Source organism: Gopherus evgoodei, chromosome 3 (assembly GCF_007399415.2).
Source record: "Gopherus evgoodei ecotype Sinaloan lineage chromosome 3, rGopEvg1_v1.p, whole genome shotgun sequence".
Classification (NCBI taxonomy): Eukaryota; Metazoa; Chordata; order Testudines; family Testudinidae; genus Gopherus; species Gopherus evgoodei.
Genome location: NC_044324.1, coordinates 216,975,587 through 217,003,157, shown reverse-complemented (window position 1 = coordinate 217,003,157; position 27,571 = coordinate 216,975,587). Strand labels below are relative to the sequence as shown.

Below are 27,571 nucleotides of genomic sequence, written 5' to 3'. Positions count from 1 at the left end.
TTTTGGTCTAAATTTTGTGGATATTTTCAAAGAACCCAGATCAGAGAAACAGATCTAAATAAAATACTGAAATGTAGTTTCTGGATGTTATTTCTGAAGGTTAAAATAGAACTACATGCACATTTTCTTTATATTCTAGGTAGCAAGAGCATGCAAAACATGCCAGAACCTTGATGGTTTGCATCAATGACTCAAATTCATTGTCAGTAAATTAGTTTTGTAAATTAGTTTCAGTAAATAAGTTTTGCAAAGTTATTGTATCACCAAATACATGTGGTTGTTTTTTTGGCCATTTATAATGCTTAATTATGTTAACATGCACCGTTGTAAACTGTAAAAGTAGGACCAAATTATACCACGCTTGTTCAAATTGAGTAGTTCCTTACTCTAGGAGTACTCCATTAACTTGTGTGAGTAGGTGCTCCCCATTGTAGGACTTTCATCATCTCATCCATCATTTCTCAGTAATAGGAGCTCTCACATCAAACCACACTAGTCATCCTTTGCACACAAGTGCCAAATGATAAAGCATGTGGATTAGGAGTTTTACAGTATTATGTTTTAAATGGGCCCAGTTCCTCAGTAAATGAACAACTGGTACAGGGCTTGGATCTGCATAATACAGTCTGATTCCTTGCTAAGAACAGCAAGTAGCAGGGCTGTAGAAATAGCTACTCATGAATCATATGGCACCACACAAGAGCATAAGGAATTTTCACTTAAATAGCTTCAAAACTATTTGTATGTCTTGAGCTCAAGTTTAACCAGATTTATCTAAGTTTTTTTTTTTTAAACTTGCCATGACAATGTCTCTTTTCACTGTATAACATGGGGGAAGGAATACTTATTTAAAGTGTGACGTGCTGCCTGCCTGGATCACAGCATATGTTCTGCCTTGGACTACTTTAATCCAGCTAGCCAGCTGCTTATTACAATATTTCAGCCTAAATCTAACACTGCAAAGCAGCGCAAAGCAAAACGATAGTTTAAGGTCCTCCTCCTGCAAACACTTAGGCACGTGCAACTCACATTGAGTTTAATGGGATTACTCAAGGGCTTGAATCTGTCCCAGTTAAGTCACTGAGGGTGAAACCCTGGCCCCATTGAAGGCAATGGCAGCTTTGCCATTGACTTGGACGAGGACCAGGATTTCACGGGAAGATGCGTCATTGACTTCAACTGGAGCATGAGCAGGCCCTAAATGCGTAAATATTGCAGGAAGAAATGTGTGGTCTGCATATTTCTTTCAGATATCTCCACTCCCTGGAAATGTACAGCATAATGCCATTTTTTCCTCCAGTTCTGACAAAAGAAACGAATCTTTGCCAGCAGCAGTAGTTTTCAGAAGCTTCTAGGGATATGACAAATTCCGCCCCCTCATTTTTTTTTTTAAAGTATTCAATCACATCAAATACTAGGTTGACATCCATGTCTAGTATTAACTACAGTCAAGTTCATTATAGCATGTAACATTTACAATTCATTGAAGCTTTGCTTTAAAATAATTTAGGATTTAAATAGCGATTTGTATTTACAGCAACCATTATTCATAATAGTCAGGGATATGTGCCATGGTGAAAATATAATCATATAAAGTAAGTATGTAATGTAAAGCCCTTTAACCACAACTTACTAAATGTGTGCTGCGAGTCTTTCAAAATACAGGTAAATACAGTACTGTAACACCATTTGCAATGCTAGTTCATAGGGAATAATGACCTGATATTTTAGCTAAAGATTAAGAATTCAGTCTGCATTTTAATACACATAATGCTCAAGTCTGCTGCAATGTTCTCGGTCAAAAACTTCAGCAGAATTGAACCATCTCTTTGGTGGAAAACTATTCATAGGGCTCCAAACCTGCCCCCCTCCCCAAACCAGGATAGGACTCAGCAGTTGCTTGCCGCCTCCTCCTCTCACACAGGGTTCTATCCAGCTCCATTCTGCCAACTTCCTGGTCAGCATATATAATTATGGTGATGAGGGCTGCAATTCCTCAACATCCAGGTCTGTGCCAGCATTTCATCAGACCCAGGGAATACAGCTGACTTATTTCAGTGTCAGACAAACCTGAAAGTCGAATGAGGGTGAGCTGGCCAAGATTCATCCTGGATAAGGGGGACAGGAAAACCACATGCCATCAACTCACTTTCAAGAGAGATCAGACCACCATCTTCAGTGCCCTCTAACTGAAATACAGCTAAACTCTGATAATTAAAAACAAAACCAACAACAACAACAAAAAAACTATTTTCACAAAGCCAGTTCTGCTCCGTGACAGTTTTTTCCCTGTCAAAATTCAACTTTTTAGCCACAGGTGTTTTGGCAGCAGAGCTGTTAAAAAAAAAAGTGTAAAAATTTTTATTTTGTAAAAGTATTTTTCATTTCTGTTAAAAAACAAACAGCACAACTATTTTTACTCAACCTGTCAAAAAAAGTCACCCTCTGACAGGGAACAGGCCTGGACTATTTCATTTAGTTATGCACACCTGAATGCAAGTTCTTTAGCAACCTGAATTATAGCTCTATTAGCACTCACGCTCTAACACAGCACACCGGCTCTCTCAGCTCAATAACCGTATCACCAGTAAAGATTTCAGGAAGGCATTCAGGCTTATCTCGACAAACATGAAATTACTAGACCCATAGGACTAGCACAACCTGACCCAGTTTTTCTCACTGCAGCAGCCTTTGCAGTACTCGCTGGTCCTGTAGCCCACACTCCTCTTGTTCTTATAACTTAGACAGGTTTGTTTTTTTTTTCATAATATCTCTCACTTCGATCTACCCTTCCTCACTTCCTTTACTGTCTACTGACCACTTGGTCACAATCCAATCACATCAATTTACTGTGCAATGTGGACTTTAGGTTTATGGTCTGTGTGACCAGTACTACACCTAGGTATCCGACCCTCTATTTTTTTAAAAAGAATGGAAACGGAGTTCTTTTCATGTCATCAACTTGATTTTCAATACATATCAGACACACACAAACCTTAGGTGCTGCAATCTAATTCTTCACATTTGCTCTAAAATTCCCTTAAAATTACAGAGTAATTTGTAAAATTGCAAAGCCCAAAATACACTAGCGGGGAGCTTATGCAAATTGTAGCAATTATAATTTATTTCTTAGTGCTTTACTCTCCAAGACAGCTTTTAAGACTTTGTTATAGGTTTATATTATAATCAACATGCGTGGACATTTGTCAGCTACATAATATGCACAGATGCACTTCAGTTTGTTCTAATTTGATATGCACTTTGTTTCATGTATTACATTATGCATAAAATTGTTGGTCTGAAATGCAATATTCCACTTGACTGCTAATATATTTCTTATATTAAATGAATGCTCATCATATTCTTCTTGCAAGTAGCATTAACACTTGGGGAAAAGGATTATAGTGAATTTTAAAATTAGTTAATGTGGTTCAGTGACAGGAATTTATACTGAAACAGATTGTCAGAGTGTCTAATGCAAATGAGATCAAGCTAATCTGAGGTATCCGGTTTTAAATAAGTAATTTCTCTCTATGTTCATGTTTCAGTCTATTCTACAGCCAATTTCTTTTTGTAACTGAATTATACAATCCAAGTATCAGTCAGCATTTTTTTTTGAATTAGCACATCTGCATGACAAACAGCATTAAAATCCTGTTTCTCATGTTTCAAATAGGGTAATACAGTTTCAAAGGTTAGGTTGGGCAATCAACAGTAACCTTAATATTTATCACCTATACAGAGATTTACACCTTCACAGTAGTGGAAAGACAACTAATTAAGCATCTCAAGAACTCAATGAAAATGGCAGGTAGGTACCAGCTATGTCTTACAGGTGGGGAAATTGGGACATACAGCAATGGAGATTTAAACCAACATCACAGTGCAGGAAGTCAGTGGAGCTGGGATAGCTAATGAATCCTTAACTTCCATCCCCATATCCATCACTCTGGGCCAGGCTGCCTCACTTAGCAGTAATACATATATATGCAATAATTTTAAGCATCTTTTATCCCAACTTCTATCTTCACTGAAATCAAATGCATGTGTGAGATAAGGAGTTCAACCCACACTCCACCCTGACCCCCCTCCCCGCAAAAAAGGCCTAGAAAAATCAGATTAAATTCAGCAAGACTCTTCTCCAGATAACTAATTAAAAGGACATTAAGTCACATATTGGAATTTTTTTTACTGCTTACTTTTTATTTGTAACCCTTAAAATTACTGAAAGATTAGAGGAAACCATACTCTTTTTCAGTTCATTTTGTGCATGTGCCAGCACTTTCTCCAGTAAATTTTGCCATTTCCCCTATATAGTCAGTTTCTTCCAGTTCATATGGGTCTTTCATTCAGTAACAAGGGAGAGAATTTTCATAAAATAGGATTGTAAAGGCACAAATTAGCAAAGGGACCTAGAGGCAAAAAACCCTCAATCTATTGTAATTATTTTACTCATGGTTAATATATTCATAACTTCTTTAAAATGCACACATTTCTATTTTGATTAGATTATTAGTTAGTAGTATGCCAAAAAGTGTTAACCTTGTCGAATGATGAGCAACACTTCACATTTTAATGTAATCTAAATATTTTATTAAAATACACACTTGAAATATACTGTAGCTTCCATCCCTGAGCTCTGATTCTCCATTAGGATCTGGAGCCCTGGAATCAAGCAGAAGCCTGCTGATTCCAGTGGGAGACTCATGGGTTTTAGCAGTTCATGCTACCAGATCCTGATACAGGATTTGGGTGGTTTTGTATCATAACCTCCCCTGCCCCCACCCAAAAGCTTTTTCCCACCAAAAGAAGAAAATAAAACAAAATGTGTCTCTTTTTAGAAGAAAATTCTTGAGAGTTTAATTGAAATGGCAAATGTGAAGTATTTTGCAAATTAACAAAAAGTCTAGACACCTAGTAGAGACAAAACAGTAAAATAAATAAGGACATTTTCAAATTTGTCACATTAAAAAGAATAAAAACTAATACAAATCCAGCTTTCAAAAAAAGAAAATATGCAATAGTAATAGAAACATTTTAAACATTTGGTATTTTAATTTACAAACATACACCTGATGTTTTGCATTTCTTCCTTTCAGGAACAAGAGGCCAAGACGTGATGATTTGGTTTCAATATCCTTCTTTTTCTTTTCGTTTTCCCATTACAAATAAAAGTGCATGATTTTGCTGCATTCTTTCTGACCGGTTTAAAAAAATTACTTAAAATGGCAGGGTTCTGCATTTGAGAAGGGAAGCAGATCACTGTACAAAATATTTTAATCTGCTGTAAAACAAGAAGCTAAATTAGGTATGTTAATTCAAACCCTACCTCTGTAAAGGACTTCAGAGTCTCATTCATTTCTACAACAACCAAATAAGATGGTTTCATTAATCCATGAATCTCACCCAATAGTTTCTCTCAATATGATCATCAGAAAGTGTTTCTGAAGTTAATAAATTGTTAACATGTCTGTTGCTTGATTATGTTAACAACGATGTTCTGACACAAAGTTGCCTCTAAAATTTCTCTCCTTCCTGTCATGTTGTTACCAGAGGGAATGGACAAAATTTTCTCTACAGTACAACTCTGCGTCTGTTGGCAGGTGTGTAACAGATATGTTTTTCTTTGTTGTCAAGAGCACGGAAAGTACATTAGTTACATTACTAATTGTAAGACTCCTGAGAACTAAAAGTACATCAATTCTTCAGATGTTAACAATGAAGCTCTTGAAGTTTGCGCTTTTTAGATGTTGGCTCTTCCATTTTCTGTCCTTCTAAACTGCTGGCATCAGATTGGACCTTCTCCGCGGTCACAGTGATACCTGACAGAAGGTATCCCCCACCTCCACTCATCGTCAGCTTTGGATGGCTGCGATCTGGCAAGACCTTCACAAAGAAGAAAAACATTTGCTGTCAGGAGTCTCTTTTTTTTTAAAAAGGAATTTAGACAAAACTTTGAGAGACTAGAATCTTTTAGCCATAAAACCCAAAGGAGGTCTGAGAAGTGCATTTGTATTACGCAATGATATTTAATCCTTTGGAGGGCTGAAACTCATTTTTCCAGACTGTAGCAATAGAAATACATAGGGCTGTACATTTGCCATGGTGACCACTGGGGAAAAACAGTTTTGTCACGCAATTACCATAGAAGTTATAAATTCAAATACCGAGGTATGTGAAGCCAAAAAATAACTGAAAGCATCACAGGTTCCTTTGTGTTCTCAATCACTCTGTCTTTCCAAAAACTACCCAAAAGCCCCACTGGTCAAACACTCCATATTACTTAAATAGCAAACACAACAATGTCTGTCTATTGCTAGTTTCCAATTCTACCATCTCCATCAGTGAATTACCGGAGTGGTACGAAGCTTTAACAGATATGCTAATTTCACCAAATAATAAAATTTCAGCGTGAAAAAAATCCTCATCAGATATTTATCATATTTCTACTCTGATTGTTTAAATCATCCCTAGAGTTCCTCAAACCAACGTACAGAAATTCCTCATTGACTGCAGCTAACCTACAGATGGAGAGAGTCAATAAAATGCAGGATTCTCCTTAAGAGATGGATCATCTGCTTATAAATCAAAAAGGTGTTTCTGCTGATTTAAGACCAAGAGAACCCTCAGATTTGTATTCATCCCCCTTTTTCTCAAGAGGAAAAAAGAAAGATAGAAGAAGCCAGACAGATGTTTTTCTTGCTTAGAACCAGTTTTCACTGTTTGGGTACAGACATGAGTCTTGTTACTACTTTTATTTTGGAAAGTGTGCCATATATGACAGTACCCAAAACACTGACTTTAGATGTTATCATACATATGTAGGGCTGAAAGGGATTTCAAGAGGTTTTCTAGTCCATTCCTCCATGCAGAGACAGGACCAAGCATACTTAGGTCATCTCTGACAGGTATTTGTCTAACCTGTTCTTAAAAACCTTCAGTGACCTGGATTCCACAACCTCATTTGGTAACCTAGTCTCTTATTTAAATATCCTTCCAGTTACAACATTTCCCCCTAATATCTAACCTAAACCTTCCTTCCTGAAGATTAAGCCAATTATTTCTTGTTCCCCACCTCCACTGATGGTAGGACAATTGATCACTGTCCTCTTTACAACAGCCCTTAACATATTTGAAGATTTATAAGGTCTCCCCTCAGTCTTCTCTTAAGACTAAACATGCTTTTTTTAATTATTATTTTTTAAACCTTTCTTCATAGATCAGGTTTCTAAACCTTATTATTTTTATTGCTCTTCTCTGGACTCTCTAATTTGTCCATATCTTTCTTAAAATGTGGTGTCCAGAATTGGCACAATATCCAGATGAGACCTCACCAGTGCTGAATAAATTGGGACAATTACTTCCTGTGTCTTAAATACAACACTCCTGTTGATACATTCCAGCATATTTGCCTTTTTCGCAAGTGCATCACACTGCTGTCTGATATTCAGTTTGTGACCCACTTTAATCCCGAGATTCTTTTCTGTGGTATTGCCTAGCCAGTTATTCCCCCCTTTTAGCTGCGCGCTTGATTTTTCCTTCCTAAGTAGTACTTTGCACTTGTCTTTACTGAATTTCATCTTGTTGATTTCAGACCAATTCATCAAGTTTGTTTTGAATTCTAATCCTATCCCTCAGAGTGCTTTCAACCCCTCCTAGCTTGATGTCATCCAGAAATCTTATAACCATCCTCTCCAGTCCTTTACGCAAGTCATTAATGCAAATATTGACAGTATGGAATCCAGGACTTACCCCGTGGGACCCCACTAGATCGGTCTTCCCAGTTTGACAGTGAACCTCACTGATTACTCCCTGAGTAGAGTTTTGCAACCAGTTGTGTACCCACATTATAGTAATTTCATCTAGACTACATTTCCCTAGTTTGCTTATGGCAGCGTTTCCCAAACTTGGGACACCGTTTGTGTAGGGAAAGCACATGACGGGCCAGGCTGGTTTGTTTACCTGCCCCATCCACAGGTCTGGTCGATTGCAACTCCCACTGGCCGCGGTTCACTGCTCCACGCCAATGGGAACTGCTGGAAGCAGTGTGGGCCAAGGGACGTACTGGCTGCCGTTTCCAGCAGCTCTCATTGGCCTGGAGCAGCGAACTGCGGCCACTGGGAGCTGCAATCGGCCGAACTTGCGGACGGGGCAGGTAAACAAACTGGCCCGGCCTCCAAGAGGCTTTACCTACACAAGTGGCGTCCCAAGTTTGGGAAACACTGGCTTATGGGAATGTCGTGTATGACTGTGTCAAAAGCTTACTAAAATCTACAGCTTTCCCCAGGCACTAAATCAGTAACCCTGTCAAAGAAGGAAATTAGATTAGCCAGCCATGATTTGTTCTTGACAAATCCATGCTGGCTATTTCTTATTATCCCGTAGGTGCTCACAAGTTTGTTCAATAATTTGTTCTATTAGCTTTCCAGTTATCAAAGTTAGGCAAACTGATCTATCATTCCCCAGGTCCTTTTTGTTACCCTTTTAAAAGATACACTATGTTTGCCCTGCTCCAGTCCTCAAGGATCTCACTTGACCTTCATGAGTTCTTGAAGGCGATCACTAATGGTTCTGAGACTGCTTCAGCTAGCTCCTTAAGTACCCTAATGTGAATTCTATCAAGTCCTGCCAATCTGAGTATATCTAACATACCTAAATATTCTTGAAGCTGTTCTTATCCTATTCTGGCTCACATTCCTTTCCCCTTGTTTTTAATATTAATTGTGTTACGCCTATGGTCACAAATAACCTTTTTAGAGTCAAGACGGAAGTAAAATAGGCATTAAATACATCATACTTCTTGCTGTCATCTGTTTTTAGCTCTCCTACATTTTCCTTTGTCCTTCCCTTACTCCTAATGTACAGAACCTCTTCTTATTGCCCTTCATGTCCCTTGCTATTTATGTTATCCTCCGAACACTGCAGGAATTCGGCACAAGGAGAGAAGAGTTTGGATAAAACTACTAATTCATGAGAAGTTGAGTATTTGACATTATTTTCTACAAGATTGCATTTCCCTGACATATAGGCACTCCCTGCAGCTCTTACCTGATAATTTCGTAGCCAGGTTTCAGAGAGCTTGAGGTTAATAACACCACCTTTTTCTCTCAGCTTTGTGTAACATTCTAATAATGGCTGGAAGAAAAAAAATGAGTTAACTAAACTTGTCTCAAACTTAAAATACAAAAATAACTATAACATATATATTTGATTTACCTCTTTATATTGGCAATAGACAACAAAAGGTCTGGATGGAGCAACAAATTCCAATAAAGAAAGTAACAAAGGAGTTGGATGGAATCTGCTGGCTACAATTAAGCTGTAACAGAAATTTTACAGGTTAGTTTTCTGCTTCCAAGGGGGTAAGAGACTTGTTAAAAACCATCAGTCATCTGACTGCATTAATCACATAAAATACACTTTTAATTATTATAATGTAGTTCTCTAGAAACAAAGAATCAAAAGTATATTTCCAGTTTATTAATATTTTATAGCTATTCAGGGCATTGGTTTTAATATCTTCTCTGATGACCAGATGGTTAGTTTCATTTAGCTAATACAATTTTTAAAATGCTAGGGTTTGTACATTCTTTATTCAATTCAAGTTTCGATCCAAATGTAACCTGACATAAATCCATATACAAAATCATCAAGTAAATAAGAAAAGTCATTCACCATTTTCTAACATACATTTTCTTTAAAAAATTAAGAATCTGAAAAAAATCTATATTAAGCTGTACAACTACTTAAATAACCAAGTATAAATACAGTGTATCCTCCTGGTTAGCAAAAAGGTGCCAAATGTAATGTAAAAGCTATATTTGGCTGCAAATCAACATGTTTTTAATGGTTGTATCAACCAATGAGAAAGTTTTTTTCCCTAAAGAAAGGGTCAACAGACAAAGCAAAACAAGATTAAAATCGATTATTTAAATCAGGGTTTACTGCTTGCTGACTTAAATAATCCACTGCTTTATAAGTAATCTTCATAAATAAAATAAAGTAACATACCAACGGCATCACAAAAGCACCTTTGTCACTATGCAACAATTTTAAGACTCACAATGACCCCAATGTTCTACAGAATTAAAATGCTTTCTTCCCTTGCTTCATCAGTACTGTGCAATGTGGACAGAAGTGTACTAAGTTTGTTTGTTAATACATCCTTTTTATCATATGCAAAAGTCTCTATGCCTGTCATGTCTTTCCTAGGAGTTTTTTGCCACATCCAACTTTCTCCAAACTGCTCTCATTACAATTTTATAAAACAGAGATCTAGTTCCAAATTCACGTGTTAGATTTTTACCATTAACCATTGGCTGCGTCTTATTATTTCAATGTATTTTCATCCGATAGTCTTTAAACCAGGCAAATTCTATTTAAATGTAATCGTTTATTTAAAAAGGTTTAGAACCTAATCCTTATATTCACATTTGTGACTCAAGATCACATCGCGCTGAGCAGTTGAAAGAAGAAATCGAGTCATTGCCTATTTAATAGTTTCACATTCAGTATCTCTTTCAACCCTCATTTAATAGTCCACTGTACAGCATGATCCAATTTACACTTTCCAGTTTCCAAAGTTTTAATTTAAAAAGTTACCCTGCTAAACCGTACTTCAAGACACTGTTAACATCTTCTGGTAACTGTGCTTAGGGAGATGTCTATATAAGCTCTTCTTCTAATTTACAAACACTACATTCACAGTCTCTGTTTAATCCTGAGCTGATGGTGTCAAATTTGCAGATGAACTGAAGCTCAGGAGTTTCTCTTTCAAAGCCACCTCAATGGCTTGCCAACTACAAAACCAGTTTCTCCTCCCTTGGTTTTCACACCTCAACTGCTAGAACAGGGCCTCATCCTCCCTGATTGAACTGACCTCGTTATCTCTAGCTTGCTTGCATATATATACCTGCCCCTGGAAATTTCCACTACATGCATCTGACGAAGTGGGTATTCACCCACGAAAGCTCATGCTCCAAAACATCTGTTAGTCTATAAGGTGCCACAGGATTCTTTGCTGCTTTTACATTCAAGTTCTAACTCATTAACTTGTTCTCCAGTAGATTACAATACTGGAAAGAGTCAAGGTTACCCAGCATGGGGAAGGGACAGTTATTTTGATGCACATGCCCAGGTCAGTAAAAACGAAGCCGAAATGGAGGGGAGATCACTACTACTTTCCAGCCCATAAGCCCTTCTGCTCTGCAGAGAAGCTACACAGAACAAGGACTTCCTTTCAGATGCAAAGACAAGCTGAATTCCCTTGGAAAGCCATCAGTTCATGAATTAACCAAGCATGACTTAAAAACAAAAGATTCCCAAGCCTTATCTAGTACAGTTTGGAGTGCTGCGTAAATACTGTGAGGAACTGTGATAGACACCAGGAAGATAAGTGTAAGATGAGGTAAAGTCCAATAATCAAACTTTGTTTTCTTCTTTCACACAACGCCATATATTGGTGCCACTAGGCAATCTGGCCTGCTTCAAGATTAATGTGATGGACTAATTCTGGAAATACATTATATGTGAGATACAACCAACCTCTATTTTTCATAACATTTGTAGACTTAATGATATTTCTGCTTACCACTTTTTTTTTAAAAAACCCACTTCAGAATGCTTTCATTCCATCCTATGAAATGAGTTTAAAATCTCCTGAATGGAATTAGAGATGGGCCCCAGTACAAATATAGCATTATGATCACAGACAAGCAAAAATCTAGAGGAAAAAAGTATATTGCTGAAAAATGGAACTGAATAAAAATGAATCCATTCACTTTGAATAGTAAATCCAGAACACAGTTTATGATTACAACACCTGAGAGGAGCAAACTCATCCAAAGACGGGTGCTGAGTTTACCTGACTCCCATCTTTCTTCTTCTCCAGCAAGAGAAGCCTTGGGTCCTTCCCCTCTAGCTCAAAAGTGAGATAGCTTCTACCTTTCTAGTCCTCCCTTACTTCCTATGACAAGACCATTCCACACTGATGGCAGAAAGAGTTCAAAGCTCCCTGTCTGCTTCCACTCACATGCTGTACTGACAACCTGACTAGAGCCACTCTGGATCATATGCCAGATTATTTCTGCCCCAGCCTACTTCCCCAGGGTATGCCACCATCCACTTCACTGTTCTCAGCCTGAGGGATGTAGAGGCAGGGCAGGCTAAAGGAAGAAAGGTGTCCCTGGAAGAGCCATTTGGAATTCTCTCTATGCAAGATTCCAGGAACAGGTTTGCCTCTCAGAAGCCAGAAATGTTCAGTTTCCTCTTACCAAAACACTCCCTAGTGACCCCCAGACAGTCCTTAAGAAGCTGGTCCCTACAGCATAACACATTATTACCAGCCATTATCATATGTCAGAGGCGGAAGAAAAAAAATACCCAAATGATTGAAATGGTAGCTGTATTTCACTGACTATTTTGAATGACCTTTTAAGTAAAAATCCTAAAAAAACCCAATATGGTCTGGAAAGAGTACAAAAGGAAACGAGAGATGGTAACCATAAATGTGACTCCTTCTACCTGAAGATGCTCAGCAATGGAAGAGTGTTTACAGTAAGTACTCCTCACTGCAGAAAAATTCAGTAGCAAAAATTGGTACTCTAATCCTCACCAGACCCTCATATATAGTCAAATACATTTATTCATAAGTGTGCAAGATGGACAGTAGTAAAAAGCCCTATTCAGCCTGTTTAATAAAGCACCATATGCAGACCCTGTAGATCACACTGTCAGCATATAAGTAAAAATTCTTTCTACTGCCCTTCTGATTATTTTAGAATAGAAACAAGAGTGGAAACATATTACTATCTATATCTGATTCTTCATAAAAAATACAAGTGCTTGGTAATGGCAGCCAACTCACGGCACCTAGTGAAAAACACACTAGAATACTTATACAGCAAAACATGAAAAAGTGTTGTTTCTTTATAAAACCAAACCAGTCACTATGCACCACACAAACAAACTTTGAAAAACTATTTCTACTAACATCTATACTAGGCAAAATAGCTCTCCTCCTAAAAAATACCACTCCCTCCCCCCCCAAAAAATTGCACAAAAATAAAAAATGAGAGCAACATACTAAATTCCCTTTTTGTCTAAATCTCCCTTCTACTCCATCATGATGTTTTAAAAACCTGCAAGTATTTCAGACATATCCTCAGTACGATCTCTGTAAGTATGAGTAGCATAAAGAAACCAAATAAGCTTCAGAATAAATAATTTTTGGGGTTGAGTCTTACTTTTCAATCTGTAAGTGCTTTCAGCACGAAAAAACTGAATATCAGTGTTGTGAAGTTACAATTAAAATAAGCCAACCTGAGTCACTTAAAGATTCACACTTGTAAAGGTAAGTATGAAAAAAATGGCCTTTTGTAGGAAGCATGTATACTGTACTGGCTTTGGGTTTCTAGAATCACATTTGCTATCACCTTTTTATATGAAGTCTTTATATAATTACCAGTTTGGTGCAACCAATTCTGACAAATCTGGGTTAAATGAAGAAAAAAAAAAGTGTTTCACATGTAGAAGAGAAATAATGATGTCTGAATGGAGTAGCTACAACTTGGCAAACCGATGACCTAATTTATCCAACTGAAACCCACGATTTTAACTGAAATCACCAACTTCAAATCCAAAATACACTTGCTTCCTTCCTGCAAAGGATACTGATATTTAGTGAGAATTGTTACCTCTAGAACTGAGAATCTGAAACTTTTTCATAGCGTAGACCACATATTAATACACTGCTTTGTGGCCCATTGTCTTCCCTACCTATAATCATAACACATTTCTGGAAAACTATTTTTCCTAGCAAATACTTCAGTGTTAAAAAGCAGTTGTCATTTCTGAAGAAAGTGAAGGCAGAGGGATAAGATGAATAAGACACCACACACTGAGTAATTGTGGTATTCCATATAAACTGATGCGTGTTTTCAAGCGGCATAGTTTTCACTTTTATTCCAGAGCAAAAAGCTATGTCCTTCAAAATATTTATATTAAGAATAAAAGTATGGTCTGCAACAAACTCACCCATCAGCATTTTTCTCTTCCAACAAAGCAGCAGTTTCCACCAGTTTTCTCCTCCTTTCTTGTTGTTTTCTTTGTTTTTCCCGAATCTTTGCATACAAGAACAGAAATAACACTTTAAATGGCCAGGATACATCAGATACTTCACACGAACATAAAAACTGCTTTAACTTTATGCAGCTTTGTGGTCTTGAATTTACAAAATAATACAACACTCCAAAGCTCCATTTTGATGGATACAAGAAGAGTCTATTTTGGTGGTTCTGATTCAGGGGACAACAGGTTTTAAACTACTAAGATACATTATTATAAAATACCCTTCTCCTGCTTTTTCCCCCCCCTCCCAGTCACTATAAAGTTTAAAACTGCACTTTGAGGACTATTAAAAAGTTTCACTAACGTTTTGGTTAATCTTTTCCAAGTTATAATACAGTTTGCTTGTCTATAGTCCCAGTGACTCCAGTGAAAGCTAGGAAAAGACGCACTTACATTTTCTTTATTTCCTTTTTCTTTGGTCTCTTTATATTCTGTATCTTCAGCAGCAAGGTCCATTGTTTCTTGCTCTTCTGTTTCATTGCTCTCCATAACTGCTTCAGTACTGGATTCCTCTTCTGTTTCCTGTGTCAAAGTCTGCTTCTCATCAAGTGACCCATTCCTTTCTTCTTCTACTGGAACATTATATTCGGGCTCGGAAGGCAAAGTCTCAGAAGAAAATGTTCCAGAGACAAGACTGTCCACTTTGCTGAGAGGGAATTCATAAAGAGTGTTGAAAAAAAATTCTGGAAATCCAAAACAACTTGTGGCTGCTCTAACAGGTCCCCCTCCTGGATACATTTGAATAATGGATCCATAACCTTTAAACACAAAATAAATAAAAGCAAATTTATAAGTAATCAGTGGCAGACTCTAGTGCCCTCAAGGAGCTCACCTTCTAACCAGACTTACCATAATGCCATTGACAGTATCGTCACTGCAGGTCTGGATTCAAATCTCAATTTAGAAATAAAGAAATAAGTTGTCTAATGTTAATGTAACCTTTGCAAAATTTAACGTGTAGACAGTTTTTGACTGCCAGGAAAGATGAGGAGTGCCTTGCTGAATGAATAATAGGTTACAATTCAGAAGGCACAATGTACCCCTTTAGACCATATGTATTTGTTAAGCAGGCATTTAATACTCCGGGGGGAATTCTGAGCCACTGTCCATGTGCAGAATTTATGTCCTCTGCAGAATTCTTTGATTCCCGGCAGAAAAAATACTTTCTGACAGGGAAGAAAAGGGAAGCCACAAGAATGGTCGTGCAACCCTCCCCAGCTGTATGTTTTGGGTGCCCAGTAGAGCCAGCCTAGAGGTAAATCACTGTGGGGCAGAAACCTCCACAAGCCCTAGGGGGAGGCTGCAGAGTGCTCCCCAATGTCATGGTAGAGCCTCCACATTTATTTGACAAAATTGGCAGCATTTTAAAATATTGCATGCAGAATTTTTTTTTTTTTTTGGCACAGAAGGGCCTTGGGAGTAAGTTAGTTTAGCTGTATTCCCCCATGGTATGTGATCAGTACGCAGCAGAAACTCACGAATGACACTGGCATTATAAAAAAGTTTGAAACTATTAAATTTCCTTTGGCGCCTTTTTTTTGTTTTTGTTAATATCAATCAAATGGTTTGGCTGAAAGGTATAATCTGACTAGTTTAAAGGACATTAGAAAATGCAGTGATATATACAGCCTCTTCAACATCAAGGTTACTCCACCACAGACAAACATTTATCAAATATTTATAATTAATTTGGAATTACTACCACCATCCCTCTGCTTCAAAGAGTAACCCTACTACCCCAAAGTCACTGGCTAGGGCTGCAGGTTTGTCATGGTGGGAGAAAAGTCATGGATAGCATGATTCCCATTGGTCCGTGACCTTTTTCCTGTGGCCATGACTCACCTGGCAGTAGTGGTGCCTGTCCAGTGGGGCTGGGCCCACTTCCTTGCTTCAGATGTTGCAACTTGGCACATGGAGTCACAGCACCATGGCAATTTGGCATGCTGAACCCTCTATCATGATGAGGGGGATGAAAGCTGAGCTGCTTGCGCTGCAATCCTGCGCACCAGGTCTCAATGCCCAGAGCAGGGCACCGGGCTTAGCCCTGAGGGACATGAGCCACAGGAGCTGTCACTGCTGGGTGAGCACGGGGCAGGCTCTCTCTCCACGCTTCCCTCCCGACCGGGATGGGATTAGGGTTGGCGAGCTGGGGGCGGAGGGTGGTGCTCCTGTATGTGGTTGGTGCCCGCTCCGAAGCACGAGGAGAACTTTTTAAATAAAAAATCAACGAGCAGTCACAGTAAGTTTAGCAACCCCTGACTTCTACTACATTTACCTGGACTGCTCTGTGATTTTTCATTTTAAAAATGTCATGACAAATTAGCAGCCCTATGGGAATTGAAAAGCAGGCTGTCAAAAAAATATTAAAATAAACCTAACAATGTGGTATGCGTTTGTTAGCGAATACACAGGAATCCTGAGTGCTAAGCCATGATGCTGCAACTTGTGCCTCAACACACACCAGGTGTGGGCATATCAGATGATAAACACACAGCCCATTACATATTGTTTACTTACACGTCCCATTTATCAGCACTTCACTTTATTAATAAGAAACTGTCAAGTTGAATTTTTTAAATAAAAATCAAGTTTGATAGCACTCCCTTGGAAAATAAATTCTGCATGTGCTATTTAGTTATTGTGTAAAATAGGAGGTTTTCTTCCCTTCTTCCCTGCTGATATTTATAAAGGTCTTTTTCAATCTGGCATGGTGGGCAAGCCCAAGAACATCTCCCACACACTTGGGGGCCCATTGCTGCCTCTCAAATTGCAGTTTTACTGCTGCTGTTACTGGTAACTTTCCACAGGTCCTGCAAGAGGGAGAGTTTGCACATGGGCCCCCAAAGCCATCTTTGAGAGCGATGCATGAGACGGAACTGAAATGGACCAACACCACAACACTGAGATGGACTATACACAAAGTAATGTGGCATGTACAAAGTAAACAAAAATGAAAAGAGAATATATTTTTTTATGTTCTTTCAATTGCAGTAACCTTAGGTATGAACTTCTCAAATTGAAATGTGATTTTCAGTTTGACTGTGTCCTTTTAAATACCACAGAAATTACAAGCAAAACATTAAGCGTTGTTTTAAATTAAGATAAAGTGTTGCAAAGTACTGTAAACAAACACTTATTGCCTCCGTTTCAAACAAGCATCAGTTTTGTTCTTCTTTGAGCTGCTGTACTACTTACCTCCCATTCGCTCCATTATGGCGCCCAGAACCAAGCCCGCACAAGTTTCCATCACAATCATTTTGTTGCCAGCTCGGATATTTCCCAAAGTCAACATTTGAGCCAGAGTATCATATCGCAAATGGCTAGAAAAGAAATTGTTCTTTTACTTTCATTGCCAAACAGCTTTGTCTAGACTTAAAAACATTGTGCATCAGCCCATAAAACTGTCGCCAGCAAGAGGCAGGTTAAAAAAGGAATTGTCCAGGAACTAGATCAATGACAGGCAGGGTCAGAGTGCAGCAGAATACAACTAAGTCTGTTAATCAAGACTGAGAACAAAACAAACATGCAGTTAGACGCAGTGAGGCATTTAGTATATAAAAGAGTGTTCAGTGGAAGTATTAAAGGGTAGGAGATGGAACGGTGAATGTACTGATGCACTGATATAAGTGTGCACCAGCCAGAGTGCAAGTTCCTGTATAATTCTGTGAAATACTTTGGAGTCAGTTTTGTATGGACATGAACTGTCTTTAAAAGCAATTTTATTCCCAATAATGCACACTTTGTAATTATTTTTATAATATTTTCAATTCCCTCTCTGGAGCAGTAGCACCTACAGGCCCCAATCATTAATCAAGGTCTCATTGTGCTTGGTGCTGTATACATGTAATTAGAAAGTTAGCTATAGCCCGAAAGAGCTTACAACACGACAAGAGTTAACAGATGAATAAAATAAATGAAGGAGGGAATGGAGGGGAAAGAAAAGATAAAAGTTAAACAATCATGACTAAAATAATAAGCAGCAGTCTAATCGATAGTCTCAATATCTTATGGCTACTTTATATGATTAAAAAACAATGAATAAGTCCAAGTTGGGAAGAAAAAACAAAATTATATATCTATATCTATACATACACACACACACACACACCCCCACTCACCCCAATAGGTGATTATTCCATTATATAATTTAAATTAAGTCAAATGTGGCTTGGTTTGTTTTCAACCCCAACTGCATTTTAAACATTTGGGAGGGTTCTGGAAAGTAATAATTATGTTTTTTAAACTCTCAAAAAACAAAGAAGGAAAAAGTTTTTTTTTAAATTTTTTTCCCCTTCTTTATTTCTGCTAGATGGCCCCATTTCTTGGCTGCTGACCCACAATACAGAGGCAGGATCCTGTCTGACCAGAAAGCGGGAATTGACAGCTCACCACAACTTGTTCAGTAGCAGCTGAGGGGATTTATGTGATGAGATAAAAAGGTACAATTGGTCTCATATAGATGTTTTACTTTTCTTACCAAGTCCAAGGGGATATTAGTTCCTCAATTATTTTTCACTATTTAGAAATTTTGAATTGACAGGAAAAAATAAATGTATAATTCATCATTTTTAATTCATAACTTTAAAATATCATGTTTTCAATCATACTTTAAAAATGCATCTTCACATATACTTCTTTTAAACTATACTTACTTGATTTTCCCAGGTTCCCTTGCATAGTACATTGTTGAAAGAATGCGGGTAGATGGCTTTACAATTGTAATAACTGCCTCATATCTGTAAGTAAAAGCACAGTAATATTCTTAAAGCTCTACAAGTTAGAGAACTACTAAACTTCCCTGTTTTGTGAACTTAACTTACTTTTTCTTCTTCTTCTTTATGTACTTATCTTGGGCAAATTCTGTTTTGCCTCGAAACGTTGTACTGTTCTCTATTAATTGTTGAACTATTTCCTGGAAAAAGAGAGATTAAAGATTATTTTTATTGTATCCAGTTATTTCCCACTTATTTCACAAACAGCATACATTTTAAGGAGGGTGTTAACATAAGAAACATTTCTCACTCACTAAAGATTTATGTGTGCAGTTGCCATTAACATTAATGAAAGTCTGCATGGTAAATTCCTGCTCATTATTGGAGCACATAAGACATCTGTCTCTTTCAACAATACTATGTAATTGCAAATGGGAATTAAAAAAAAAAGGGCAGCAAAAATGGAGAGACATTCTTTCAAGAAATAATGGCAGCTTAAAAATTACATTGTGAGAATGTCGTTCTTTAGCGCAGGCATTGTCTTTTCAAGGTGTGTGTATAATGCCTAGCAAAACAAAGCACTGATCTTGACAGGTGCAACCGCAATGTAAATATATGGCAAACAACATAACCTAAGATCTCTGTAACTGAAATAGAAAAGAGCCATCATATTTTCAGTTTGTTTATTTTAGGCAATTGATAACACTTTGTATATAGTCAATTTAATAGTTTTCCCTGCAGAGTCAGTTTCCTCTGTGTGAGTCTCATGCAAAGTTACAGAGGAGAGAAAAATATTTTAAAAATAGGAAAATGTAACAAAAATCACTAAAGTTGGCAGGGAATCTCAGGGGCATGTATAGTATTTTAAACTACTTTAAACTCATTTTTTAAAAATTGACTAGATTTCAAATTAATAGTGTCCCTTTAATGTATTTTGGATGATGGAGGTGGCAGGAGAAGGATTAATTTGGGGAGTTTGGGCAATTTGTTTTTAAACATTTTCTAAAGTGACAACAGAACTGCGTTCTAATTTCAAGTAACACATACACGTGCCATTCAAATCTATACTAAAGAAAGTCTACCAAAGGAAATAGTGGAAGCCTGCTATCTACAGGCATTTAAACATCTAGACATAACACCAGGGAAGAAAATTAAAACTGCCAGGAACAAGTCTGTTCTGACAAAGAAATTGGCTAGATGGCTTTTTCCAATCACTAACGCTGTAATTCTGTGAAACATAAATCAGTGTTCTTCTTCCAGTGTACATGACAATCTGTGCCACATCTACCACCAGCCCAACCTATAATAAAGCGGTCACACTTTCAGAAGAACTCTGCTCTATACTGGGCATCTAAATTAAGTGGCCAGTTTTTCCAGAAGTACTCAAGGGCTTCCACTGAGAATAATGCCAGATAAACAGCAAAATGAAGCATCAATTTACAGGGTGCTGAATTCTTCTGAATATCTGGTCCCAACTGAAGGTGCTGATCACTGTTCAAAAATTTTGTCCCCTCAAGGAACAAGCCTTTTCCATCTTTAATTTAGGAGAGTCTATGAAAACTTTGACACAAGAAAATGCAGCTAACAAATTGTTTTGTACTTTCTACCACTCCAACTGCAATTTCATGAAGGAACACTGGCTATGGAAGCTAACATCACACACGAAATGAAGTCTTGGATATACTTCAGTAATCAGTTACTCCAAAGTAGAATATTTTAATAAACTGTATTAACAATATAGCACAGATATGGCACAGAGATGCTGATGATACACAGGAAAGCAATTATCCACATGAGATGTCTTCTATCACAGAGGAGAACTAACAAAAGTTATCAAAGCTCTCAAACTGATTAGTGCATTCCTTTGGAACTGATGGATATCAACAGTTGCACAACAGAACAAATAACTCTTCAGTCTCTATCTATTAGAAGGCAGGAACACAAGCAACATGAAAGCTGCTTTGAACAGGAAGATAAAACTGGACCTTGCAAGGAGAATATAGGAAGTTTATTCGATATAAACATAAGAGATCCCCCAGACTCTACTAGAAAGGAAATACTGAAAATTTGAAAGTTTTATATAATGAAGGGTATGTCTACACTGCAATTAAACACCCATGACTGGGCCTTTTCAGCTGACTCAGGCTTGCAGGGCTGTTTAATTGCAGATTAGATGTTCAGGTTTGGGCTGGAGCCCCAGGGAGAGTCCCAGACCCAGGTTTCAGCCCGAGCCTGAATTTCTACACCATAATTAAACAACCTCACAAGTCCAAGTCAGATGACATGGGCCAGCCATAGGTGTTTAATTGCAGTGTAAACATACCCAAAATGTGCACGGGAGAGGTCATAAATTAAACATTTTAAAATCCTTTTATCTGTTGCTACCGTAGCATGAAATTGAGTAATTCCTTCTTGAAGAAAGCAAAATTAACACCTTGAGACTGTTTAACTCTTAGCTATGCAAATGCATATAGAAACAAATTTATCAATGAAGTCTGCTTTCTAGGTACAACCTAAAAGTATGTGGTACTATATTCACATTAACATTTGCATACTTTCACATCCCTAACTCTTTCTTGGACCTCTGATAGTTATGTATCATTGTATGACCTTTAATATACATCTGTACCATGGAAATATTGCATTATGTATCTGATCTTATTTAAATGAAGGTCAAAATTGAATGAAAATACTGTGCACATTATATACATTCTCTCTGGTTTCTGGGTTTCCCCCTTGTTTCTTTTGAGGTCATGACAATTCTTAATGTGATAAGAGTTCACAAATCATGTTCCTCTTTAACTGTTTAATTGTCAACTTAAATGAAAGACTTTCCAGAAAGTACTGTCTTTGTAAAAATACATTTTGAGAGGTTATGTAGAAAGGAAAAGTGAAACAAAATGTCAAAGAGAAAGTATTGAAGTTTGTATTTCTACTAAAATTAAAAAATTGTCCCAATTCATAAACTCAAATACAACCATAAGGATAGCACAGAAATGACACCAAAACCTTAATGTTACCTGTCCTTTAATACCCTTGTCCTTCAAAGCCTTTATGTCATCATGAGTCAGTTTTTGAGACTTTCCATCGTCAACTATGTTACGATTATCGGTACCTGCTTCTTTTGTATCTAAAGAAAAGGATATAAATTTGTAAAATACTCTGGTTCTAAATATTTTTTGCTAAAGAAATGTATTTTAATTTCACAGAAAGCAGACTTCCAAGGATTCAACCCACATGCTTAGTGGCTTTACACTAAATTTCCTAAGCAATCAGCTAACCATAATAAATAAAATAAAGTATGTCTTTACCCATGTTAAAGATCAAGTTCTCTCATGCCAATATTAAAAATCTTTCCTTGCTCTTCATAGTACTATTGAAATATTAGCACAGCAGGACAAAAAAGTGCACCCTGTGACAGACAAAATATGGCTACTGAAAGCTCATAAAATTCTTAATTGAAAAATAATCTCTCTCTTTGTTCTCAGTAAGGAAGTCATTTACTTGGTGCTAGTTTTTTCCAATTACAAGCCAATCTCATCAAATACCTGTGGTAGTCTCTTCCATCTTTTCCTTTGGCTGAAGGCTCCCACCACTAGATACCTCAAATGTCGTTCCATAAATATGTCCAATGGCATTATCCAGATAGAACCACTGCTTTTCGAAAATAACTTTCCTGAAATAATTTTTAAAACTAAATTAATAAAAATAATCATTTCAGTATCAATTTGCCCAAGAGACTGTGAGATACAGGGTTAAAATCTACTTACAATTAAACATAGTACTATAAAATTCAAGTTCAAATATAATGTCCTGTAAGAGTGATAATAAGCACGCACTTATTACAATCTATATACATCCATGCTAGCATGAAACTGACCAGGAGTGCAGCAAACTTAAAGGACCAAAGAAATTGAGATTAAAAGAAAAAAATATATATTTTTCAGTTCATGGAAGTACACCTTTACCCCAATATAACGCAACCCAATATAACACCAATTTGGATATAATGCGGTAAAGCAGCGCTCTGGGAAGGGTGGGGCTGTGCACTCCAGTGGATCAAAGCAAGTTCGATATAATACGGTTTCACTTATAACACGGTAAGATTTTTTGGCTCCCGAGGACAGCGTTATATCTGCGTAGAGGTGTATTAACAACATACTGATTGCCAAGGTAACATAGCAGGATGTAGTAATGGTATATCTTGAATTAGGTTTTAGAATAAGAATTGGCTCAAAAATGTGAGCATGAAAATGGAGGAATACAGCAGAAATAGGGTAAGTTTGGGGACTGTCATTCAGAAAGGAAAGCTGAGTGGAGACTTAGAAATCCATAAATCTTGCAGTGTCCCTTTGAAAGGACTTTAGCAAAAACCTGGGGAGAAGGTCTAAGAAACAGGTGGAAAGACTAGTTTTCCCAACACACACTCAAATAAGTGAAAGTTATCTCCTTACAGTTAAAATAGTATTAAGGGAACCTTGCATTTTGGTTTAACCTCTGAGATTTAAAACAAGAAAAAAAAATCAAAACAACAAAATTACTCCTTGAGGCCCTAATCCTGCAAGCTGATCAGTGCAAATGGACTTTTATGCTGAGCAAAGTCTTACTGATTTGTTTAAGCCAAGGGCAGGCAACCTATGGCACGGGTGCTGAAAGCAGCATGCAAGCCGATTTTCAGTGGCACTCACATTGCCTGGGTTCTGGCCACTGGTCACGCGCGGGGGGGGGGGCACTGCATTTTAATTTAATTTTAAATTAAGCTTCTTAAACATTTTAAAAACCTTATTTACTTTACATACAATAATAGTTTAGTTATATATTATAGACTTATAGAAAGAGATCTTCTAAAAATGTTAAAATGTATTAATTTAAGGTTTTGCCTGCCATTAGAGTAAATAAATGAAGACTCAGCACACCGCTTCTGAAAGGTTGCCGACCCCTGGTTTAAGCAATGTACCTGCCAGTTTTTGTGCCACACATAGGTTCGTATCCAGACTGTCTCTTACCAAGTCAATGAAACACGTATAGGACCAAGTTTTTAGATAGAAAAAAAACAAAGCAAAGAAACATTACATTCTTTGATATTCTAACACTCCTTTGCTTGGAATTTGTAATTCATATACATTTTTAAGTGTGCAATGATTATTGTACTTCCAAATGCAATCAAATATTTAAATCAACCATGCAAAAATAATCAAAAATATGATGGTCCAAACACAAAATTTACTTGTGTATTTATCTTAATAATGGAAATGAAAAAACTAATGGTATTTTACTTGCTTATCTAAAATACTGGCTTGTCCCTGGGCAACAGATCAATAGAATTTTGCAAGGTTAAGTACTAGAAAGGCTATGATTTAATAGAAGCCAGGTAAATGTATATAAATGTGTCCTTTCACTTCACGGTGATGCACTCAAGACAGAATACCGACACAGAATTCATAAGCCTGAAGTCAGGCTTTGAATTTGCTGACTCTTATCAGTTTGTGAAATAAAATAACCTGCTTAATGCTGAAGTTATTTAATTTCCTGTAGTAATATTGATTCTTACTGATATCTTGTGCCTTCATTCATAATTTGGTTTGGGAGTGGGGAAGAGACTCCTGGAAATTGAATGTAAAAAAAAAAAAAAAAAAAAAGGTCTATGACTTTTGGGATTTAACAAAAGATTTTAATAACAGTGCTGTGTAATAGTAAGAAAGACTTATTATTTTAGAGTTCATGCTACTTGGCTGTTTTTGAAAAACACACAAGTGCTCAGTCATCTGCTGGAATGGCAAGAGCTGAAGACACATATGGAAGTAATTTGGACATCTACTCCAGGGCAGTGGTTCTCAACAAGTGGGGGGCTGCAAATAGGTTTCAGGTCCACCAAAATAAACCAGAGAGCAGGTCCGATGTTAGACTCACTGGGGTCTGGGGCTGAAGCCCAAGCCCCACTGCCCTGGGCTAAAGCCGAAGCTCAAGCAACCTAACTTTGCAGGCCCTTGTGGCATGGGGTCCTAGGCAATTGCCCTGCGTGCTATTCCCTAATGCCAGCCCTGGTTTTTAATTTACTGGATATGCAGAAAAAGTGTTGTTGGGGCAAAGGTGGGCCATCGAGTTTTTATAGCATGGGAGGAGAGGGGGCTAAGAAAAAGAACCCCTGCTCTTGGTGGTGACATTCTCCACTGTACCACCTCCTCCACAGAGAACAGGTGGGAGGCCCCTCTTCCAATGCATCTTTACCAAAACAATGGCATCTGTACACCACAGGAGAAATAGCTGGCTTTCTCCTACCACCTGAAAAGCAGTAACAGCACTGATGTAGTCTCTCCGCACAATTAGGAAGATGTCATTGTATCTCCATCAAAACTGATATCCCGTTGTTGTGCAAATGCAATACTCAGTTTATCCCTTTCATAGCGATTATTTCAGATTGTCTGAGAGCAATTAACTGCTACCCTTCATCCACTTTACACAGATGTACCAGGCACAAAGCGAACACAAAGTAACTGTAAGGTCTCCTTATACCTGGCCGTTTTTCTTAGAACAACATAACCAGAAGCTGCCTTGCCCCAATAGGATTCCCTGGCACAGAAGGCAAGCGTGGGGTAGGGCGTAGTCCTACATCCTGGTCACCCCAACAGTCCAGAGTTGCAGCTAAATTGCAAATTAGTTAGAGCTGTCCCTGAGGCTACTCTACTGTACCAGGAGCCAAAGCAGACCCTGACAGCCCCAGATTTGTCATGGTGCACTGCCTCTTTTTTCTTGGTCCCTGCACTGCGATCAGCATCAGAGTAAGGATGAACTGGTACTTCTGTCTCAACAGATTCAACACAACGTTGGTTTGCAGTCAGTTCATACTAGGAAAGCTAGTTTACAACCACAGTAACTGGAAACTTACAAAAATAAAATCATGGTACTTGCTCAGAAGATTGATACGCAACCTTGGCAAGTGGATTTTTCCAGCCCTGCTTCTTGGTATGAAGATTTTGCTCTTAAATGGAATAACATTCTACCTAAGTATGATGTTTTTAGTAATTATTTTTAAAAATTCAACACTAACTTATTCCAACAATTTATCTAAGAATTTAAGAGCGATATGCAGACTCTCTTAGCAAGATAACAATACAGGGTAAGAAGGTAAGTAGCACATCTGCACACATGACAGACATGGGAAACAGACTCCAGGAGTCCTGCCAATCAGACTTCTGTTCTAAGCAGTTATCCACATTAACAGAGAAGGCAAACGGCATTACACATAAAATCTGCATCCTGGATATGTTTTTTTCTCTTTCCCGTCAAAGTCACATTATGTGTACAACAGTGGTTTTCAGGACCAATTCTGAAAGAGTAAGCCTAACTTGAAAAGTGACCAGAGCTTGAAAAACTGACTTTCCCATAATGAGCAACAAAAACTTCTACATACTCAAAGCTTTCTGTTAAGTTTCTAGCCTTTACGGTTGAAAGTATAACACTCTAAATGTGAACTAAATATAAACTAATGTAGTGATGTATTCCTAAATCTGCAGTCTACTCCAAAGGCTCTGTAACCATTCATAGCTGCAGAGCAAACACAAAAAAGTGTTGCCAGCTTTTTTCACTACTGGTACCCTGCTTCCAAAGCGAAGATGCTAGGGCAGAGAAAGATTGAGTAGCAGACCTCCTCCCCCGCACATAACTCCCCAGACACAAACCTTTGCTGCAGCCAGGATTGTCTATGGCAGAATAGGGAACAAAGAGAGGACTTCTTCTCTACTTCGCAACAGTATGAGCATTTAAAGTATTTCAAAGTTATCAGATGTATTAATATCCAGTTGTCTAAGAATGCAGACCCCAAACGAGGGATAACTATTTCCCTGCAGCTACAGGGAGATAGGTTGATTTCTCACCTGTGCACTGCCATGGAATAATGAGTATCTCCCGGCCACCACCTTTTGATCTCTCTCTCTGGCTCTTATATGTCTAGGGGCAAGGAAGAGAGACTGGGCAAATCTGATAGGATGAGTTTGAAAAGTACTACTGATAGAGCAAAGTTTTGAGGGAAGGGCAAAACAAGATCCAGGGAGAGGGAAGAGAACAATGCTGAGAAAGAGATACAGACTGTGGAGGATGAGAGAAAGCAGACAGACACAGGACAAGAGGGAAAAGCTACATTTTATTAACTACGTTAGACAGAAACTAACATGTGCTTCTGTTTACAGCTTCTCCTCCTCCCTGGTGCAAGGGGAAGGAAGCGTCACCCCCATGAGCTGGGCAGAGCGTTAACTGACGGGCCGATGGGCACAGCGACCCACCAGCACCGCACGACGCTGAGCACAGCGGTACGGGGCTCTGCCGCCGCGGCCCCCGTCAGGTGTCACCGGGACCGCTGGACACGGAGCCGCGCTGAGGGGAGCTCCTCGCCCAGGCGGCGGCCCAGGCTCAGTCGCGCCCCGCGGAGCCACAGCGGGGGCGCTATCGGGGGGAGGGGCAATGCCGGGACAGCCACAGCAGGGAACAGGGCTGCTCGGGTGAGGGAGCGGGGCCCGGCCCGGCCCGGCCCGGCCGCTCGCCCGCCCTCACCTCCGCCTCAGCACGAGCACCGCCTTGAAGACCTCGTCCCGCTTGAGCACGACGCAGTCCCCCTCGCGGATGCGCAGACCTGGCTTCGCGCTCTCTTCCATGGCCCGCGCGTCCCTCACTTGACCGTTGCCGGTTCCGTGCGCTGCCTGCTAGGCCCTCGCGCCGCTTCCGGTGGGGACCCGCAC

General features: G+C 38.5%; 1 protein-coding gene across 3 annotated transcripts; it reads right to left on the bottom strand.

Annotated features, from left to right (window-relative positions):
* Window positions 1-4,830: 4,830 nt before the first annotated feature.
* On the bottom strand, window positions 4,831-27,562 carry TRMT6 (tRNA methyltransferase 6). 3 transcript variants are annotated; one of them, XM_030558036.1, is made up of 12 exons: window positions 27,387-27,475; window positions 26,714-26,786; window positions 22,388-22,515; window positions 21,860-21,969; window positions 18,948-19,039; window positions 18,780-18,863; window positions 17,323-17,447; window positions 14,521-14,885; window positions 14,035-14,120; window positions 9,217-9,319; window positions 9,049-9,135; window positions 4,831-5,886 (listed from the first exon to the last, which is right to left on the bottom strand). In XM_030558036.1, the coding sequence occupies exons 2-12, from the start codon at window positions 26,725-26,727 to the stop codon at window positions 5,713-5,715; spliced, it is 1,368 nt and encodes a 455-aa protein (XP_030413896.1). In that variant the 5' UTR covers window positions 26,728-26,786; window positions 27,387-27,475; the 3' UTR covers window positions 4,831-5,712. The 3 variants fall into 3 exon arrangements, with proteins under 3 accessions (XP_030413896.1, XP_030413895.1, XP_030413897.1); XM_030558035.1 differs by lacking the exon at window positions 26,714-26,786 and having other exon boundaries at window positions 27,387-27,562; XM_030558037.1 differs by lacking the exons at window positions 21,860-21,969; window positions 22,388-22,515; window positions 26,714-26,786; window positions 27,387-27,475 and having other exon boundaries at window positions 18,944-19,038.
* Between the last annotated feature and the right edge of the window lie 9 nt (window positions 27,563-27,571).